Source organism: Anguilla rostrata, chromosome 1, assembly GCF_018555375.3.
Source record: "Anguilla rostrata isolate EN2019 chromosome 1, ASM1855537v3, whole genome shotgun sequence".
NCBI lineage: Eukaryota > Metazoa > Chordata > Actinopteri > Anguilliformes > Anguillidae > Anguilla > Anguilla rostrata.
In genome coordinates this window covers 25,343,220-25,364,440 of record NC_057933.1, presented here as the reverse complement: position 1 = coordinate 25,364,440, position 21,221 = coordinate 25,343,220, and the positions used below count along the sequence as shown (strand labels likewise).

General features: G+C 44.1%; 2 protein-coding genes across 2 annotated transcripts in view; one reads left to right on the top strand and one right to left on the bottom strand.

The window, feature by feature from the left end:
* The window catches only part of prkd3 (protein kinase D3), a 63,802-nt gene extending 50,536 nt beyond the window's left edge, over nucleotides 1–13,266 (top strand). Inside the window, exons 10-18 of the mRNA XM_064331583.1 lie at nucleotides 3,107–3,383; nucleotides 5,441–5,493; nucleotides 6,008–6,080; nucleotides 7,317–7,423; nucleotides 7,677–7,838; nucleotides 8,243–8,341; nucleotides 8,801–9,068; nucleotides 10,057–10,142; nucleotides 10,537–13,266. Coding sequence (XP_064187653.1) covers nucleotides 3,107–3,383; nucleotides 5,441–5,493; nucleotides 6,008–6,080; nucleotides 7,317–7,423; nucleotides 7,677–7,838; nucleotides 8,243–8,341; nucleotides 8,801–9,068; nucleotides 10,057–10,142; nucleotides 10,537–10,710 — 1,299 coding nt within the window. The 3' untranslated portion in view covers nucleotides 10,711–13,266. The remainder of the gene's footprint in view (nucleotides 1–3,106; nucleotides 3,384–5,440; nucleotides 5,494–6,007; nucleotides 6,081–7,316; nucleotides 7,424–7,676; nucleotides 7,839–8,242; nucleotides 8,342–8,800; nucleotides 9,069–10,056; nucleotides 10,143–10,536) is intronic.
* Nucleotide 13,267: 1 nt separating this feature from the next.
* On the bottom strand, nucleotides 13,268–20,981 carry ndufaf7 (NADH:ubiquinone oxidoreductase complex assembly factor 7). The gene is made up of 10 exons (XM_064331625.1): nucleotides 20,849–20,981; nucleotides 20,287–20,447; nucleotides 20,004–20,084; nucleotides 19,396–19,506; nucleotides 18,481–18,694; nucleotides 17,973–18,031; nucleotides 16,983–17,096; nucleotides 16,109–16,252; nucleotides 14,996–15,169; nucleotides 13,268–14,485 (listed from the first exon to the last, which is right to left on the bottom strand). Exons 1-10 carry the CDS (start codon nucleotides 20,958–20,960, stop codon nucleotides 14,273–14,275), a joined length of 1,383 nt encoding a protein of 460 aa, XP_064187695.1. The 5' UTR covers nucleotides 20,961–20,981; the 3' UTR covers nucleotides 13,268–14,272.
* Between the last annotated feature and the right edge of the window lie 240 nt (nucleotides 20,982–21,221).

Genomic DNA, 21,221 nt, shown 5'->3' with positions numbered 1-21,221 from the left:
CACGTCTTAAAACTAAAGGGGATCGGGCTTTTTCAGTTGCTGCCCCCAGGCTCTGGAACAATCTCCCGTCCCACATTAAGTCCTGTCCCACCATTGATCATTTTAAATCACATTTAAAGACCCACCTTTTTTCTCTTGCTTTTAGTGCAGTTTGAGGTTGCCCTACGGTTTTCTCCACTCTTAATTTATTTCATTATTTTTAACATCCTCTCACTGCATTTTTAATCTGTTGTTGGTCTTATCCAGTCTTTCTTAAATTGATTTTATCCTGTACTTTTATCTTCTTATTCCTTATTGCTTTTATTTTATTATGTGTATTGTTAATACATGTATTGTATTGTGATGCACTTTTGTTGTGGTTTGTTGTGTTGTATTGTAGTGACAGGAAAGCACTTTGGCGCAACTCCTGTTGTTTTTAGATGTGCTATGCAAGTAAAAGTGACTTGACTTGACTTGAACATATTCAGTTTGGAAGAAACTAAGAGCAAAACCAAAACCCAGTCAGGGAGCATGACCTTTCTATGAAGCCATGTAGTGGTATAACATACTGGCATGACTGGGCCTATCAGTCAGTTAGTGGTCTGTTGAAGGATGGTGGCATTTCAAATTTTTTTTTGAGGCTTTCTTTGCGTGGGATTAATATGGTAATAGTTCCTCAGGACATCTGGCTGCAGAACCACATTTGAAGTTGTGAAGTCTACATTGAAGTGTAGTTTTTAAAATACATTTCAGTTCAAGCAATTCAGCTGAAGTGATAGATGCTTTGGAGCATACATACAGTGCACAATGTCTTTTGAAAAAGAAACTTTTTTAAACAAAGCAGAATGGAACTTGCAATTTCCCTACCAACGGCTCTCATTGAGAGGGTTGTTAGCAACCACAGGAGCCCAATAGGCTGATTTACAAAATAGGCTTAAAAATGGCCACCTTGTTCCTTCTGTGTAACAGCTTCCAAATGTGGTGAAGTGTGGTGAATGTGCAGTGGGAGTGTGTGCTTGTCACCTCCCCAGAATGTGTCCAGAGAATCCAGAGAACTGAGAAATGGAGCTTGTGTGTATTGGGCGTGGACTTCGAGACTGTTTTACCTTATTTACATGCATTGTAAGTGTGTGTGTGTGTGTGTGTGTGTGTGTGTGCAGGTGCTATAATCATTAAACAGTTATTTAATACATAACAAGTATAGCTTTATCCCTCTCCGTCTTCTATTTGTATCACTACGGGTATCCCCTAAAACCTGGTCTCTGTGTAGCTATTGTAGAAATTGTATTTAGAATTTTTTTAAATGCTCATAACTTTCACCGTCTTTCAATAAATCTTTTTTATTTTTTTGGTTGGGTATATTCTTTTTTATTGCACGCATTTGTGCAGTCTGACTGATATGTGTTGCGTGGTGTTTTCTAATGGTGGTTTCCCGTACTAAGAGCTCCCTTTGGGAGTTTCACCGCATTAGTTCAGCAGTTCTCATTTTTAGTAAAGTGTGTTAAACGCATAGATAAAGTCATAATGAATGTAAACTGAACATATACACTCTCTCGAGTGGCTCTCAGAAAATTACCCTCGGGCCTAATAACTACAGGTGTAATTGCATCTGTAAGTATGCAGTACTAACATAACATATAACGGTATAGGACCCTGATGATGATTTTTTAATATTCATATTCATAAGAATTAGATAACAGCAAAGCACACGCAATGGATCCAAAACATGCGTGAAAACCGCCCTTGTCTTTATTGTGAAACGTGCACGTCTGTTTCCACTCGCTCTTTCAATGTCTTGACCACACAGTTTCACTGAAACTTTTTATTGGAGAAGTAGAGAAGTTGTGTTATGGTGCACCGTTACTTTCTGCATAGTCAGGGAACTCTTCTCCGGTGGTGACATCAGATCCTTTTTGTTTCCCAGCACAGGGAACCGAGGTCAAAAGAAATTACTCCTTTGCCACCGCAATCGAGACACCAGGGTGTGTTTACGAGCATTTGTTATAGGAACGTTTACTATCGTCCTGCTGCTGAGCTTAGTCCAAGAGAGAAAGGGGAAGCAACTTGACGGGGCTGGGCGTCTGTAATTGTACTTCTTTTTCGCCTGCTGCTGCAGTTCTCGCGATTTGGTCGTCGCGTTTTTTGTTTGTTTTCTCTGAACGGCTTTCTGTTTGCTTTTCTACGCCGGAATATTGTCGGCGTAATATTCAGTCGCGTCGCGTTCGCAGCGATGCCGTTTGACTACCCGAATGAACCCTGCGTCTGTGGCGTGTCACGCCCCCCCCCCTTCCCCCCTCCCCCCTCCACCCTCCCCCCTCTACCCACAGCTGTCTCAAAAGGCACGGGTGCGTGGCTTTCATTTCTGTTTCTCTCTCTCTCCCCCTTTCATCTGTTCGGGCCGGCAGCAGCGGCAGCGTGGCATGCAAAAGCGTCTCCCGGCATTACTGTCATCTCTGCGTTTGGAAGTCGCGGAGCCGTCCTGCTTTTGAAGTTAAGGCCCCTGTACTTTGCGGTTTCGCTGCCTCTCGGCGGGGGCGGGGGGCTCGGCTGGGGGGACTCCGCTCGGTGTCTCTCGCCCGCTCTCGGCCAGCGGCCACCCCGGAACAGTAGTCGCTGTGTCTCTCTGGCTGCCTGCCTGGCTCGTGCCCAGACTGAAATCTTTGCGCCCTGCCTTCTAATCAACGGAGGCCTTTAATCTTTCGGAGCGCTCGGTCACATGGTGCGCCCAGCATTAAAAAAACCACAGGCGCTTCATTCGGCGCTAGCGGAGCGCGGGGGAGCCCTGAGCGGGCCGAGCCGAGCTCCCATTGGTCAGGAGGTGGCCGCCTCCCTTTCAAACATTTTTTTTTTTTTTTTTTTAGCAGTTTCGCGACCGTGCAGCTGCAGGAGAGGGGCGCGATTTTAAAGTCTGCCAGGCTACCCTGCGAGCTAGTAGTAGCGCACGACCACTGCCCCGTACAGGATCCTGCTGGCAGCTGAAGAAAAGGGGGTTGGGGGAGAGGGTGTAGGAGGAGGTGTTAAGCGAGACCAGTGTGCGTGTTGCGCTCGGGGGGGGGCGGGGTGGGGGATAAGTAAAGGGTGACCGTCCTGGAGGACTCTGATTGGCTCCTCCGTCTCGCCGGCGCAGGAGATCCCGCTCTCGGAGATCCTCCAGGTGGAGCTGGCCCGGGATTTCGCCAGCCTGCCCCAGGGCAGCAACCCGCACTGCTTCGAGATCATCACCGACACCATGGTCTACTACGTGGGCGAGAACCATGCGGCCAGCTGCGCCAACCCGGCGCTGGCCGCGTCCGGAGTAGGCCTGGAGGTGGCCCAGGGCTGGGAGAAGGCCATCCGGCAGGCGCTGATGCCCGTCACCCCCCAGCCCAGCGTCTGCACGGCTGCTGGGCAGGCCAAAGACCACAGTGAGTACCTTTTCCGACCAAAAAAAACTCCCCTCGCACTGGACACTGCAATCTTAAGGTAGCGAGGCATAGATGTAAAGAGTCCTATTGGTATGCATGTGCCCTGGTTTTGTAGAATATAGGGACCTTAAAGTAGCATAGTGAAAATCCCATAGACAGGCTAGCATGCATGTAAAGGAAAAGGCTGTGATTTGTTATGATCATTGTGGAACTGGGTAACAGGTTGTGAAAATGCTTTGCCTTTCAAAAGAATGCTTGAAGGTGCTTGGTTTGTACATGTCCCACACTATTAAAAAACATGTAAGATTATTCTTCAAACAAAATTTGTCCTTGTAGGTCCTTGAAAAACCTTGATTGTTACACTACAAATAGAAACCTGGTCTGCATTGTGACATCATAAAGTCATGCTTCACTTTCTCTTGCTGTGTCTGTGTCACAGAGACAGGCTGTTTTTTTGATGAACTTTGACTGTTTGTCACCATTGGTGACCGTTTTGCAGAAGGTGCATATGAAGCAGATTGCTTCCCCTTCTTCCCTTCCTAGCCCTGATTGGCTACTGCTGGTGGGGGCCCCAGCTTCAAGGAGCTGCGGGGGGGTAGCCCTAGCTGGCCGGGCACTTCTCGTCCACATCGTGTTTCTGAATATGTCCGATACCTGACGAAACAAAGCAGGGTTCTTTCTATTGGACAGCCTCAGCGCTGCTAGCTCTTCTGATATGCCTGTTGCATTTGTTGAATTGTGAAGGGCTGTGCTTTTTTCAATCGTATATTATCATTATTTTGATTTATTTTTTTGCCAGCACTTCTTTATTGAATGTTTTTTAAATGAACATTTTAAAGCAAAATTAGATCATGCAGGTTTTTTTTAGGTTAATTATTATTATCATCATCGTAGGTTCACTCAAAGGCTCTCCACAGCAAAAAAAAAAAAAACACTGGAATCTGCTTTAGTCCTCAGATAAAACTGGAGTACAGGAAAAAAGAGTGAATCAAGAAAGCACAGACAATAATGGCGGGGGTCTGACCTCAGGCCCGAGCGCTCTGAAAGCAGATTGCCAGATGCCAGATTAGGGTAAAGCGAAACAGATCCTCTCCCCCCCACCCCGTTTAAATCACTGGGAGCAGCTTCGAAACGCCACCGTATTACTACGGCGACTTGCAGCGTCATTGTCACGACTACGCCGCAGCTTTTATCGTATTTCGATGAAACCGGCGTGCGACTTCGTGGTTCCACATTAGGTTTCACAGGGTTTCGCGCTTCAATAAGATTTTGGTTTCAGTAATTCACTACGCAATTTTCACACATCTCTCTTCATATTACTGCACGTAAAGTTATGATACACTGAAAGCATAGGCCCAGCCACATGGCAGTGGCTTCTGCCACTTGTAGTAATTGATGTACTTATTTTGTTCATGGGTACATACTCTACATTGGTAACACTTTACAATAAGGTCACGTGAATTAGCATTAACTAATGTAGTTGTTAACTACTAGCTACTGAAAAGTTAATCTGTACATCTTTGTAGATGTATTTGTACATTGTTAATTCATGATAATATTGACAGTAGTTAATGCCAAATCATATTGGGATTAAAAAAACAGTTAATGTGTTTGTTAATGGTTAACTAATTATAAGTGTATCCTATATTTTGCTAATGTATAAATAATCATGTAAGTAATACATTAGTTAATGTATTTATTAATTACTTAAATGACATGCTTAATTAATGTAATTGTACATCATTAATTCATGTTAACAACTACATTATTTAATGCCAATTCATATGACCTTTTTCTACAGTGTTACAGATACATTTTTCTTAACTTGATTTGATGGAATTTTCAGCCAAACACAACACAGAAAGAAACTGTTGTAAAATTTCCAGTCTGGGGGGTGTAAACAGAAACTCCGTAGTGAACTGCGGTGCAGACACAAGCTCTGCTATTAGCTTTTCCTGCTTTAATGCTTTTAAACTTCATTGTATAGAATGTAGGAATAATGTCTCACATATCTCAGACAAATGCTAAACCCATTTCTTCTTTTTGCTCCCCTCCAGAAGAGTTGTCTATCAGCATATCTGTGTCTAACTGCCAGATACAGGAGAATGTGGTGAGTGTGGTGTCTTTTTCACCAGTGCTACGGCAGCTTCCCAGAACTGTTTGCAACGTCCTTTTCTTACACTTCTCTATTCTATCTGCTGAGTTCGCATATTGTACGAGTAACAAAATATGGAAGTTGGAGGTTGGGATTCGCCACCAGTGGTGGAGTTTTACCAGCGGGTGAAAGTTCCCAGTTTTGGGGTTTACTATTTGTATTTGTTGGGACATACAGTGTGAAACCTCTGTCAGATATTTGCAGCAGTGAGCCAGTGATGTTCATTTTTGTGAGCGCTGCTGATTTTTTAAAAACACTGTAGACTGAGACAAACCAGTGCCAACTGCCATGTGATATGTACAGTATGCAATAGGTACGTTGGAATTCTGTGTTACAAGCGCTCTCAAAAATAACAGTTAAACAATTAATCTACAAAAAAAACAAGCAGTTTCAGTAGTTGTATCTGCTATTGTTGTTATTGTTGTAGTAATAAAAAGATTAGGAAGCATGTTTTTTTTTTTTTTTGCAGGACGTCAGCTCCATCTACCAGATATTTGCAGATGAAGTCTTGGGATCGGGGCAGTTTGGGATTGTGTATGGCGGTACGTTGATGCGTTCCTCTCTGTCTTCACATGGCTGGCGCAGACTGTTTGAAATACCTTTTCCCTCCATTCTACCGTATTGTGCATCTGTCAACAGGTTCAAGTTCCTTTATACTCTTCTGCGAACATTCAAACCAGTGTATTCAGTTATAATAAAAATGTAGTATCTAAATTGTGATTATGAAATCATAATCATCTGTGGCTGAGCTCAGTGACAAAGAAACATTTGACAGTTTTTTTCAGCAGCCACGTTTGGAAAATTCATAAATGATTTCACTGCTTCCGACCGGTGAAAATATAACATCATAAAATCATAAATACATAGTCATTGGGAGTACAGCCAACCAGAATGTGCTGTTGGACAGTATTAACAATGGTAGCAGTGGTGGGTAGGAGGCTAATGACTGGTGCTCAATTGTTTCCTGTTGGCAGTTACGCATTGTGCATGTTCTTATGGTGCTATTGACCAAGGCAAGGTGAACTGCTTGCTTTGTGTAATTTGGATTACAGAGACAGATGTTTGATTCTGCGTTTCATTTAGTCCCGTGTAATTTATTCGATCTGTTTTCTCTTTTTATATATGTGTGTGTGTGTGTGTGTGTGTGTGTGCAGAGTGGGGAAGCAGAGATTCATTCTGAATGAAAGACTTATCTTGAGTCAAGATTACTTAAAATGAGCCGCCAATGGCAAGATATGGAAAAAGTAGTGCTAATATTTGTTAGCTATTATGAATTAATTTGAACTAGCTGCCTAAAGACATTTTCACATCTAGCTCGCACTGGGTAGCTAGATTACTTAAATAATGAACACTCACTAGCTATCCAACTTTGTGAACCTCTGGGTACGGACTGAGTTTGACACAGAAGTTTGATTCATACTGCAAGTTAGCAAAAACCAAGCACTAGCTAGGTATTACATAGCATGCTATTCTATTTTTCTATGTAGAAACCAGTTGGGACTTCTGCAATCAGTTGATGTAACATAATCAAATGCGACATTTCTATAGCAAAGCAGGTCAGCAGATGTACTTTGAAACACTCAAAAGTTCTTATGGTTTAGTAACATCCTTGTTCATATAGCTGTGATATTTGGGTGTATTAATGTGGAGCTTATAATTATTATAAGGATATACCAATGGGGCACCAGTCAATCAGAACTGAGTATTTATCCAAGCCGTGGTATAAATATATGTGGCTGAATTTAATATTAAGTTGTGTGCTTCATTTCTGTTTGAAGGGAAGCACAGGAAAACAGGGAGGGATGTTGCCATCAAAGTGATCGACAAAATGAGGTTCCCCACAAAGCAAGAGAGCCAGCTGAGGAATGAGGTGGCCATCCTTCAGGTAAGAGAATACTCGCCTCTGTACCTATGGTGACCAATGTTTGTATTCACCGTGGGTTCCTATATGTCCTCACTTTGGGAGGGGTCAACTTTGGTAGAGACATTGCTCTGGGGTCAGTCTGGTAGGGTCTTCAATGTAAATTTCTGTGAGGTCATCATTATGGAGTTATGCCTGTGGTGTCATCATAGTGGGATCATCACTGTGATGAGGATGGGACCTAATCTCTGTGGGTCATTGTTTCCCTTCCTCACAGAACCTGCACCACCCTGGTATAGTCAACTTGGAGTGCATGTTTGAGACCCCCGAGAGGGTGTTTGTCGTCATGGAGAAGCTCCACGGAGACATGCTGGAAATGATCCTGTCCAGTGAGAAGAGCAAACTCCCTGAGCGCATCACCAAGTTCCTGGTTACTCAGGTATGCCTTTCTATGGGCAGCAACACGCTGCTTATACCTACCCACTTTCACTAGGCTAGGGGCACAGCAGGACTGGCCCAGGCAAGGGTTTGATGGCCTGTACCAAAATATTGGCACTTTCGCCTAACAGTGCTTGTTACAGTGTTGTTTTTTTTTTTGTTGTTGTTTTTTTTTTGCAAATTATTTTTCATTTGTGTTGTTGCTACTTTACTTTAGACTGGTGTTTGTACATACTAGAACTCGCTGTGAATAACAAAATAATTGTACTTGGGAAGAAAAAAACTGAATTGGTGCCCTACACAAAATTCTTTTCAGAATTCTCTTTTACAAGGGAGAACAAGATGCGTTTTACCATAAATACTCTATGTACGTTATCACAGTTCTTTGTATTTTTATTGTCTCAGATCCTGGTGGCGTTGAGACACTTGCATTTCAAGAACATTGTCCACTGCGACCTGAAGCCAGAGAACGTCTTGTTGGCCTCCGCTGAACCTTTCCCTCAGGTAAGAGAGTCTACCCAAGTACTACCCAAGGTTTGACAGCTATCTGTCACAATGAATGTTGGGGATAGGATTGGAGTTAGGCTGAAGTTACTGACAGATAAAATACAATTGTCAAAAAGACTATATGAGTGGGACTGTGAAAGTTCTTTATTCCTTTCTTTTATCTTAATGCATAATTGTGTGTCTTTCTTAAAACCAGTTTTTTGGGGATTGGGGTTTTGAGGTGGGTAGAGTTACAAAACTAACAAAAAAAGTCTCTCCACACAAAGAATTTATTTAACTTGGTTCCATTTCAAGTGAAACAACTGTTAAACTACTTTTTAAGAAATAAAACTCACATACTGTTTCAAGGCTGTATCAGCACACACAATATACGCAATGGCTTATTTTGGGAGACTAGCATCCAGAGCTTATACTCTGTGATATTCATACATTTTTTTCCCTCATGCTCACCGTCAGGTGAAGCTGTGTGACTTTGGCTTCGCCCGCATCATCGGCGAGAAGTCGTTCCGCCGCTCGGTGGTGGGCACCCCAGCCTACCTGGCCCCCGAGGTCCTGCGGAGCAAGGGCTACAACCGCTCGCTGGACATGTGGTCGGTGGGCGTCATCGTCTACGTCAGCCTGAGCGGCACCTTCCCCTTCAACGAGGACGAGGACATTAACGACCAGATCCAGAACGCGGCCTTCATGTACCCCCCCACGCCCTGGAAGGAGATTTCCGGGGAGGGTAAGCGGGGTGATGGGCATGGCTGCATTCAGTTTCCCACCAGGGTTAAATTAGGTAGCTCCTGATTAGCTTTAGCTCCTCCCAATGATGCAATATAGTACTGTATGATCTGTAGGGAATATAATAGTCACTGGCTCACAGGCGAATACATCAGAGTGCCAACACTTTACCAGCAGGTGAACCAGCAGTAACTTTAGAGAGCAAAAGAAACATGGTGAATAGGCTTAAAAAGTACCTGGGGACAAAAGTGAACAAAATGCATATTCAAGCTTTTAAAATTCAAGACTACTTGTCCTCCGAAACGTACACTGGTGTTCATTTCCGATAAAAGCAAAGTATAAAATTAAATCTCTGTGCCGTCTGAACCCATAATGTGTATGTTCCTACCGCTCAACTTCAGCCGTGCCCAGACACACACAAAGAATTTCCATTTAGCGATTAAATCTTAAGGTGATGTGTGGGTATTGCAGATTTGACAAGGTGTGATGCGTTTATGATGCTTTGAGAAGTTCAGTTTCAGTTCAGTGAGATGACTCAAACGCAGGTTCTCAGTCCAGCCTCAGTTGAAGTGGCCCAACAGCTTCTAACACACTGTCCACCTGTGCATCTTGGGAGACTACAGCCTTCAGATTTCTGCCTCTGACGCCTTTGGGTGCATTTCACATGAGTTTTGAATCCAGTCACATGCTCCTTATCTGAACTGCACAGCCCCAAAAACAAATGTATTCATTTGACAAATTGGACAAGAATGTGGATCAACTCCTGATCTTAAGTGAACCGTTTCACAGCGTCTTGCTTGCGTGCTTGACTTATGAGTGACGTCAAGGTCGAACACAAATTTTTCCTTATTGAGTAAAAGGAGGTGTTCTTTTGCTGCACGTAGCACAAAGTCCACATTGTCCTTCTCCTGCAGTCTTGTTTTTTGTTTCGGCGCTCCCGCACAACTATTGAACTTTTTGTTCTCGGTTTTGTTCTCCTCCTCCCACAGCTACGGATCTGATAAACAACCTTCTTCAAGTGAAGATGAGGAAACGGTACAGTGTAGACAAGTCCCTGAGCCACCCATGGCTACAGGTAAACGCACTACGATGTCGATCATTTGCATTTTCTTACAACTAATTAAAGGACATATGTCCCAATTGGAAGACCATAGAATTGTGAACCTTAAATACTGTGCATACTCCTTGTTATGAAGTTGGACTGTTCACTGGAGCACTTGAGATTTCATGTCAGGTTGAACATGTCATTTCATGTCAGGTTCACTTCACAATTACAAAACAGGAACACAAGGTGCTCAGTGAAAGCAGAAGATTTCATAGTATATTCAGAGTGCTGAATATCCTGTTTAATGGTTGTTGAGATCAAGGGCGTTGAGGGGCGTTGAGATCCTGCTTTGTAACTCTCAGAGTATTGCTTCTCAGGTCAGTTCATGTATGTACCAATGCTAATCCGCTGCCTCCCCGTCCAGGACTACCAAACGTGGCTGGACCTCAGGGAGTTTGAGACGCGGCGAGGGGAGCGCTACATCACCCACGAGAGCGACGACGCCCGCTGGGAGGAGCACGCCCGGAGGCACAACCTGCTTTACCCCAAGCACTTCATCATGGCGCCCAACCTGGACGACATGGACGAGGGGCCCTAAGGGGGGGGGGCGGGGAAGCGCCTGCACCCCGTGCGCGATGCACACGGTGGGGCCACGGAAACCCTCTCCGCCCGCAAGAGACCTTCGGGAAAGCGCTCCCTCCTCCTCCGAAAACTGGCCGCCGCAGAGACCCGCTGGACGCTGGACGCCGGACGCCGCCGGAGCTCGGCCTCCCGGGTGAAGGGGCGCGTTCGCTGCGAGCCGGTCGGCGGTCGCGCTATGCTACGTGGAACAGAGAGGTGGCGCTGTGCGTGCGACGGCGCTAGAGTGCGGGGGACAGGAGACCAATGCACTTCGCAGACTTTGTGCTCTCCTTTTTTCCCCTTTTCTTTAAATAGACTGAAAGTCATTCTAGAGATTAAACGAAGGCCCCTCTCTCCACTTAACATACTGCTTTTTCTTTGACAAGCCATAAAAATGCATCTGTTGAACGTATTTGGTTTGAAATATAATTTCCCCTATATTTTTCTGCCTCAGAATGGTAATAGTCGTGGCACAATTCCGCTCCACCCAGAAAGGGTAAAAGCTTGGACCAAACGAAGGAGTAAAAAGCACAGTTGCCCTTGGTTTAGATGGCCTATTTTTCTAAATGTGAGATTTTGGAAAGTGTGTTTTTGCTATCTCTGCATAACTAGGTTAAATGGGTTTTGCTATCCCAAGAGATTTTCAGCTGTTTTGTTTGTTTGAACTGGAACGCATAATGTAGGCTAATGTGCTCAATACATATGTGTATTGAACAAAGGGTAGAATGTTTTTGCACTATAGGTCAGCTACCCTTGTCTGACTGGTCCTAAAAAGTCAAGCAAAGGTTTGAAAAACAACAGCTGCTGCTAATGTCCTTTAGCAAAAGCAACTAATATTTTTATAGGGGGCTCCACAAAAAAAGAATGTTCTAGAAATTTTGTAAAACTACCTGATGTAGTTGCTCACATTCAATAACTTCAAAAAAGCTGCTGAATACTTACAATTCCCCATCACCTGGGCAAAAAACTGAGTCACCAAAGTGAGTAAAAAAACCCCCAGAGTTTTGGTATGGCTTCCCTAAAATAATTCAAACATTTCCTTGGCCTTATCCCTTATTGTCAGCATGGTTTCATTTGTCAATCTAGTTTCATGACAATCAGGATGTGATGTAAGTTTTTCTCAACAGTTCCCTCTCATCTACATTTCTGATGACCAACATTCCAAGTGCAATGTCAACAACTGAAATGACCATTGTAATGTTTTACTTTTCCTTATCCAACCATGTCACTTTTTTATTTTATTTTATTTTTTTGCTTTGCAGTATGGACACTTATACTTTCCAAGATGGATGTATAACTTAAAATTAATATAGCATATATGAGAGACTGTACTAGAACAATTGAGGTGAAGAAACCAGCTCAACGACTGGTGATACCTGATACTAGCATGATCTTTATGTGTTATGCATTGCATGTTTTTTTTTTTTTGTTTTTTTTTGAGAGGTGGAGAGACCCTTTTTTGTTTTGTCTATGCCTCATCATGCAGCACATCCTAGTCAGTGCAGTTAAGTCCTGGAACCAAACTGTGTGAAGCTGGTAGGACTGTCCCCACTCCTGGACAGCACGGTCTGAATATACGTTTGCATCTGCTCGAGAGATTCCAGCAATGGAACACTTTTTTTTTCCATTTTTCTAAGTGCAATTCAGCGGAGTGGACCCACGAAGCAACATTCCTGCTTAACATTCCTAAAAACGCGACGCTTTCGCGCTGCGTCCGTTTTGTGGCCTTGAAGATGGAGGAGACGCGCTGCAGCTAACATGGTAGAAATGTCCTCAGACAAGAACATTCATTTTTTTTTGTTAGTGTTCAATTCCTCAATCCACCACCTTCAGTAAGAGAATGTCCTTCATCCAGTGGAAACTAGTTACGGCTGAAACAGCGCCTAGCCTTCCGACCTGCCAGTCATCTTTTGAATTTATGCTTATCCGGGGTAGTAAATGTGGTCAGGGCAAATCACTCTGTCCTGGGCATGGCACTATATGGGAGGCAGCAGAGTGACACTGTGCCAGGTTGTGGTCCAGTGGCTTCTAAGCGTATGGTTGAGCCATTTCTCCACTACCCGCAATCTTCGGTTTACACACCTAACTTAAAACACTCTGAATCTTTAAATACGGTTTCCCAAATAAATGTTGTACGCTCCTATTGAATACTCACGGCTAGTGATGGAGGCCCAAAACCACAGAGGATGGTAAAATCACTGCGGAGAATTTGGTGGCTCTCCCTGAATGGTGACCGTTTTCCAGAGGGACCAAAATGGCTTGTGACTGAAGCCCCGCCCCCTGACACGTTCAGGTCAGACCACCGCTGAACTGAATCAGGAGTGCTTTTCCCTGGATTGAGCCGGGAGGCCCTCCAGGTAAAGCAGGGAGAGGGATCGGGGCGTAGGTCTCACCACCACGGGACGCAGGATCCAGCGGGGGCCAGAGATGCAATCCGGGGAACCCCCGTCACCCACCTGGGTTGCCCATGGATTGGCAGGTGTCAGTATTTTTGTACACTTTAGTATTTAGACTTAATAAAATTGCTACAACACTCCTGGATTTGGTTTTTTATTTTTGCCACAAAAATTCCTTTTTAAATAAACTTGCCTCCAGCGTTCTTACGAACCGATGGACGATGCTGCAGCAATGAGACTGACCTAACAAGAAGCACATAGACCTCCCGAATTTAACTCTGGGCAAAAATCACTGCCTTGTTTTGGGTCTTCGGGTGCTACCATGTGCAGCAGTTTGGAGGGGGGCAGAGAGCCAACTACCACATCACAGTGGTGCTACGTGCCAATGCCAGGGCTGGATTGCATGATCCCCCTTTAAAAGGATTTTCCACAACTGAACATGCACGCGAAGGCCGCAAGTTTGGAGGGGGAGGGGTCCATCTTGTGGATGAAACCCTCCTCAATTCCAGCTCAGCATTTTTTTCAGACATACATTAATGCACCAAATAAATCACTTACCATGTAATATAGACTTAGTAAAAGTAAAAAAGGCTTGATACAATAAAAACAGTTTGTGCACAAATGAAATGCAGTAAACAGGTATGTTCTATTGGGTCTCCCAAGGTCAGTGTAATGAAGGGCATGGTCTTTTCCAGAAACATTTGGTTCTATCAAAATTGGCCAGGTGGAAACGGGGTTTCCTAAACTATGGTTCCATAACGCGATTTTCAGCAGTTCCCTCTCTGACAGTCCAATGCGTGGAGCACATCAGTCCAGATCAGTGCTTGGCTACTTCCATGGTAACCAGGACCATGTTTAATTGGATAGTTCACATTTGGTGCTCCAACTGATTGGCCCACGCGTGTCTCCATTACTGTAAAGAGGAGCAGTGCCCTGCTGGGAGCAGATTCCCACCCAAACCCCACCGGGGAGGGAGAACCCAAACTGTAGCCAGGCCAGGCAGATGCCTCCTCTCCGGTTTTACAAGTCAACAGGCACACTAACAGATTAAGTAGGGTGTTTCACTAAAGGTGCATTAAAGGCAGGAGTGTCAGTTCCCTTCAGGAAGGGGTGAGCCATGCCCCTCTATGGTCCTCCTCGGGCTCAAAGTTTCAGCTCGCTAAATCCTGGTACAGGGAGGGGTGCAGGCGCCCTCTTCTTCCCCTTCTCCGCCGGAGGGGGCGGGGCCAGCCGGTTGTGATTCAGCAGGGCGAAAAACTTGAACCTGTCGCCCATTTTTGCGGGGTCCGTCAGCATGTCGAACCCCCGGGTCAGCTGGGCCCGGGTCGAGTCGTCCGGACTGTTCTGCAGCAGAACCTGGGAGGAACAAGAACAGAACGCGGCTTCCATTTTGTTCTGGTCTCACGGCAACTGGGCCAGTGTTCCCCCAGGAGAACTCCTCCTTGCACTCACACCACACAGACACATTAAATAACCAAGAGAACTTTAGGAGAATCTGGTGCCTGAAAATAACATCTTTTTAGCCTTCAAATTTGGGTTAAAAACATATTCATCTCTTTTTTTGTCAGTGACATTAGTCATAAATGGAAACTTATGTCGTATGCAAAACAAAGTGTAGCTCAACATGAAATTATCCCAATGTGTGTATTGTCTTCTGAAGAAAAAACCTGGCTGGTTAGAAGTTGAATAATAACTAACAAAAATTAAAGGCAAGTTAATTCCATTAAAAGTTAATATCAAGCTTTGAGAACCAGTTTTCCAAGGTGAAAAATATAAATAAACCAGATGAAAATATTTACTGGGCCTCTTGCGACTGGCATGCCTGCTGCCCGTGTGTGAGAGTGAGGGCCTCGGAGCCTGGCTAACCTGCAGCCGCACGTCGATGCCCATGTTCTGCAGGAACGTGCGCTGGGCCACGGGGCCGAAGCAGGCCACCCGGCCCCCCGCGAGCCTCCTCAGGTAGCTGAAGTCCACGTCGGCCGTCAGGTCCGCCGTGCCCGGGGCGCTCAGCACGTCGTGGGGTTTGTGACCCCGGAAACCCTGAGAGAAAAAATGCTTTAGCGGCAGTGGGCTTAGTGTTGCCACAAATACACAAAAAACTAGGCGAAAAATGCTAAAATTAAATTAAGCTCCCCTTTAGTCTGCAATGAAATACTGAGCGTCACAACTGTAAAAAATGCAAAACTATACATTTCCTGAATCATTAACTCCTTGACCACAAGTGTGAAAAATCTGAGAGTGATATGCAGAACTACTAAACTATGAAGCAAAATTTAAGCATTGGACCCTGGTGTCCCTTAGTGTTTCCAAATCTAAAATGGCTAAATTGTGTATTACTGTAAATCATAAAATGGTCATATATTACAGAACAAATCAACTGTTTTGACTCATGAAACTCACATCTGCATGATTGTCAAGAGTAAATTATTATCTTCTCATCAGTACAGGGGCATGGATATCTAAGGGTCCAAAAACCTATCCAAAAATCAGAAAACGAAAAATTCCTTTTGTCCGTTATTAATCATTAAAATTAGTCAATTTTTCACCAGAGCCCCATTAGAAATGTCAGAATAGGAACAAATGACATAAGCAAAAAGCAGTTCGTCATTTCCACTCATAGAATGACTTACAGAGCAATGCGTGTCTGACTTGAGCAATCTCAGGACGCTGTCATCCTGGCCACTGGCGGGCTTGTAGAAAATGCAGATGCAGAAAGAAAAGTCCTCCCCAGTATTTTGTTCCAATCACTTGAATGTGCCTATTAGTACAATTATTCCACCAGGAGGCAGAACGAATGACGAGTCCAAGGGTGGAAGAACAAAATCAGCCGGCCACGAGTCCAAGGGTGGAAGAAACGCGTAGCAGGACTTATACTTTCCGATCCCAGGACTTTCCACCTCTGCTGACAGCTCAGGCCCTCGCTCTTAAAGCCGGCCGACCGAAAGCCCACACTTCGGGTACGATTTTGAGCGCGCTCACCCTGAACGTATCCGTCCCGGTCCCGTCGTGGCCGTAGTCCGCTATCAGGGCCGCGCCCCCGTCCTCCACGATCCGGCCGCTCAGCTTCTGTATGACCACGCCCCCCTCTGGGCAAACCTCCACGTGCTCCCTGCTCTCGTCCGGCTGGAGGGCGGAGGACAACGTTAACGTTTTCACAAAGGACATCGCTGTCCTCTGGAGAAGCTGTCAAACCAGCTAGACTCCAGTCATTATTCATGAATTATTAAAGGGTATTTTTGTACATTTTGGTTTCCCCATGTAAAAATTACAGCACTTTTTAAAAAATAAATTGTCCTTCCATTTCAGGGCACCAAAATGTATACATAGGGGGTCTATGTTTAAACACTGCTGTAATTTCTACATGGTGAAACCAAAATTTATATAAATTAAAATTAAAAGTGAGAATGTGTACTTTAACCACACATAAATTGTTTGATTACAAATCGAAAATCGTGCAGTACAGAGCCAAATAAAGAAAACAATAGGTCTTTGTCCCAAACCTTATGGAGCTCACTGTAACCTTTATAGCAATGGTAAAATGTTACAACGCATATTATTTTGTAATAACAACCTCTGTGCCATTGAGTTGCAGGTCATTCATTCATAATGGTAATACTCATTATACTCTCAGGGACTGAGCTATACAGTAATTCCTCAAACATAACAGTCTCCCTACTTCCCAAAAATAAATACTGATTAACCCTCTGAAGAGTGGGTTGTTGGAATGTTTTATTTTTTAGAAATTCTGTCAGTGTTGTAAAACTCCAGTAGTGTTTACAGTACATCAGCTCGTCTCCTCCATGCCCTCGGGGAGCGGTGACTGAAAGAGAAGAGCTTTAAAACAGCTTCAGACCTGTATGAGCGCGGAGGAGGCCAGGGTGGGGGCCGGCACCAGAACGAACCGCAGCCGGTCGGCGTCCTCCGGGTCGATGTCCACCATCATCTCCCTCCAGCCCCGCTTGGTTTTCTCAAAATTCGCAAAACGGGAAAGTATCATTTTCAGCACCAGGACTCAACCTTTCCTTATTATTATTTAAAGAACACCTGCTTCCCCCCCCCCCCCTTTTCCTAATCAATATGGAATTTCTAATTACACCCGTCTAGTTATTGCTAATGGGCGTAAATTGCGATGATAATTATCAAATGCGATAATGGTCTTGGCCACCAAATGGTGCATTACCTTTCCTTTCGTCTTTCTCTTTTCAATTGTACCTGAAGTATAAGTAAACAACCAAACTAAAAGAGGCAGGGTGAAGTGATTCTGGAGAAAAAAAAAACTGTTACAGGATGTTGATGAGACAGCCAATCATTACCAAGGTCATAAGGTTTCCATGTGATCATGTGATGTGTTCAATCACATGGAGCTACGAGGCCTAGTTGCTCAATGGCTGTCTTATGGTCAGTGGCAAGGTTTTTCCGGAAGTATTTCACACGGCCTCTGAAGTGTGGTTGTTTACTACCGCATCAGGAATAATTAAAGAGAAAAAGACGAGAAGACAGGCAATACACCACACGGTGGCTACGACCATTATTGCATTCAATAAATATCGCCGCAATACATCGCCCATCCCTACTGCTAAGCCACCCACACCCTGAAAAGCTGAACCATTAGCCAGTGATTATTCTACACTCTGACATTCACATAGTGAAGGAGGCTGGTGTCGATCAGAGTTGAGGCTTATCGATCACTGACAATGACTGGGAGTCTGAGTGCAGAGTGCAGCAGTAACCCAGGGAAGCATGAAAGACTGAACTGTAACTAGATTCTTACTAGCATTGACATAATTTTACTTTTGACAAGGAGGCACAGTATGTGGTGGTTAACCCAGGGGCAAACATTTACCTGGAATTTATGGATCGGCAAGGCGTCAAAGAACTCGTGGGCAAGGTAGATACTGAAGCCTAAATCAAGGGAAGAGCACACATTCCATCATAAAATGACGATGCCCATTTTCCTCATCTCTACGAACACAGGCATACATCCATGAACGTTGATGTTTTTTGTGCTATGTGTAACAGCTAGATGAATTTCCCCATTGTGCATCTTGATGTTTATAAGTCCTTAGCATTGCGTGTTGGAGCCAAATCAATTTCCCCACAGGGGGATAAGTTGACTACCTGACTGAGTGACAGACTGACTTAACTAAGTAACATCAATGTGGATGTATAGAGATGGTGTCTGCTCTATGCTAAATAAAGAAAACCCATTAAAGAATACCTGACTGCGGTAAGCAAATATGGTCCACCAATAGTGACACCTCCAGCCAATCAGGGTTGGAACAGGCCAGCCATCAGCATTTGGCAGCTCCAAATAAGGGGATCAAAACTGATTTTTAAAGACTGCGGCTCACCTTTAGGGACGTCGTCCAGGCTGCGGTACCAGGAGACGGGCAGGCCGGTGCCGGTGGTCCCCCGGCGGTAGGCCGGGTCGTTCTCGCTGCGGGACACCTGGTTCAGGTCCCCGGTCAGACTGCGGGCCTGCACCTCGCTCAGCCTGGGGCTCACCTCCACCAGGTGCACGGACACGGCCGTCCCGCCCAGCACCGCCCGCAGCTGGCTGAACACCTGACAAATTTTGCAGAGATGGATTAAAATGAAACTCTTCCATTAGATTCAGCCCTCAACTACTGAAAGATGACTTGGCTGTTCTCACTCAACAGATTAGGAAAGGGAACAGCACCCTCCTGTGGCTACTATATGAAAGTACAGTAAATTCATTTTTCTAAAGTTGATCCCCCATCTCCCTCAACATGTTTTTTGAAAAATACAAACCTGTAATCGAGCAACTGGAGCATTTATAAGCCTAAATAAGTGCAGACGTGAGGGTAAGGTGGACAAACTGACTTTAAAGTGAGACAGTTAATGGCACACCACATACTAACCTATACACTGAAGAATTTTTTGATACATCCATCTGGATAAGACCTTCTGTTAAAAGGATGTCATGTAGTACATTGCAATGACACACTCAGTATCAGGAGGTAATGTAATGCAAAACTGCACTCAATATCAGGGTGTAATGTAGTGTCACTGTCAGGATGCAGTGCAATGCAGTGATGCACTCACTCTCAGGATGTAATGATGCACTCACTCTCAGGATCTGATGCAATGTAATGATGCACTCACTCTCAGGATCTGATGCAATGTAATGATGCACTCACTCTCGGGATCAGATGCGATGTAATGATGCACTCAGCCTCGGGGTGAGAAGAAATATAATGATGCATTAACTCTCGGGGTGTGATGTAATATAATGATGCACTCACTCTCAAGACGTCACTGGCCAAGGAACCCCTTCCAGGGCCAAACTCCACAAACTGAAACTCCTTTGGCTTCCCTGCTGCCATCCACTCGCTCACACACCAGATCCCCAGCAACTACATAGCAAAGCAGGGAAAAACATTATGAGTGCCAGAGAGTTACTGAGTAACAAAACATAAATGACTACTTTTAGAGTGAGTAACAAGTTATGAACTCTACACCATTGATCACCTTGAGCAGTGCGACTGAGGACTTATTCTGTCACTAGAGCAAAATTCCCTAAGATAGGTATTGTTCTATAACATGGGTGGACAGAGAGGGCCGTATCAGTTTCTGGACCTCATGCTAACTTCTGCTCTTAATTATTTAAAGAATCCAGTCATTCATACAATCTGACGTTTTAGGCACATCACACTAATGACAGATGAATACTATTCTTGTGCCTACATATTAGGCTACACCTTCTACTGTGATCTAATGCATGAATGAAATGGTGTTGGAGTATACAGCTAATCAGCTAATAGAGCTAGAGTAACGAATGTAAACAAAAACTTGTAAACAGACTGGACAAACATCTGAAGAAGGTTAGTATTGGGATAAAAGTCATATCAACCTCTCCAAAGATTTGACTGATTTCTGGCGATGTAATGAAATCCCCATCCGCTCCCAGCATGTCATTCTTCACATAATATCCCTGGAAAATGAACAACACTCCATAAAATGTATGGACTTTTCCTTAGACATCATGATTATAACACTCAGGAATTTAGAGTTGAGGCTATTTTTGTATTCTGATTCCATGACTGTGAAACCTTTGAGGTTTCAAATCTTTGAGGACGAGCTATACTGAAAAACATTATGAAAACTGTGTAGGCGTAAAAGTTACACGTACTCACCAACACAGGATTGGTTAGAACTTCCCTCGTGTATTCTGCCACTGAAATGGGACCAGTCGCTTTGATTTTGGAAGTCAGGTGCTTGAACATCGCGTTGCTCGGCGTATGCTTCTCCTGGATTGTGCTTGAGAAACTCTTGCTCTCGGTCCATCTCCATCTTGCTGTTTCACACCACAGAAATGATTCATATAACAGTTAGCTTGGTAGCTAGCTGCAGGCAGATTATACTGTTCGAGAGGTTATATCAAGACTACAGAGTAAACTTTTATGTTCATAATTTAGCTAAGGTTCCTTAAGCAATCTAGTATCTGTAAGCTAAATACTGCGTTGGCATAACGGCAAATTTTCTAAACGTGGACCGTTACTTTGTCTTGAAGTTAAACCTTGATATAATGTTAGGCGTTACATTGTGCATTTATGCCAACGTGTTGGTTAGCGTTTATGACATTGAATGCATATAACTACGTTGCAAGCAAAATGTTAAGATACCCTATCATGCTAACTGACAGTAAAAACTGTGCATTAGGTACACGGTTAAATGAATTGCCCTGGGCTAACGTACCTGAACACGTTAATGCAATTTGTCGGACACAAGCCCTTTGCAAAACAGATAACGCTCTCATGTTTAGCAGTAAGTTGCATGCTAAAGTAAGCGAGCAACCACAACATAACATCCGGTAGTCACTTAGGGCGGAAGAATTCAAAATAAAATAAAAAACTTATATTTCCTGTTAACTGTTTTGTAGTACTGAACCAAAATGAATGAGATTAGTGCAAACGATCTTTCGATCATAACATTAGGTTGTAAATTAACTTAAGCTGATAATTTTATGTCATCTCATTCTCGGTTAGTTTATGAGCCTGTAAAATTGCTCTTCTGTGAAAACATAGGATTCTAACAAAAAATTGTGTGAATTTGATTCCTTTGTATATCT

Coding starts and splice junctions, on each gene's coding strand:
- ndufaf7 (XM_064331625.1), bottom strand. CDS start 20,960: ATGTTATGTTGTGGTTGCTCGCTTACTTTAGCATGCAACTTACTGCTA. Junction 20,085..20,286: donor TTCTAACCAATCCTGTGTTG/GTGAGTACGTGT, acceptor TTCATTTTCCAG/GGATATTATGTGAAGAATGA. Junction 17,097..17,972: donor TGCCGATCCATAAATTCCAG/GTAAATGTTTGC, acceptor GCGAATTTTGAG/AAAACCAAGCGGGGCTGGAG.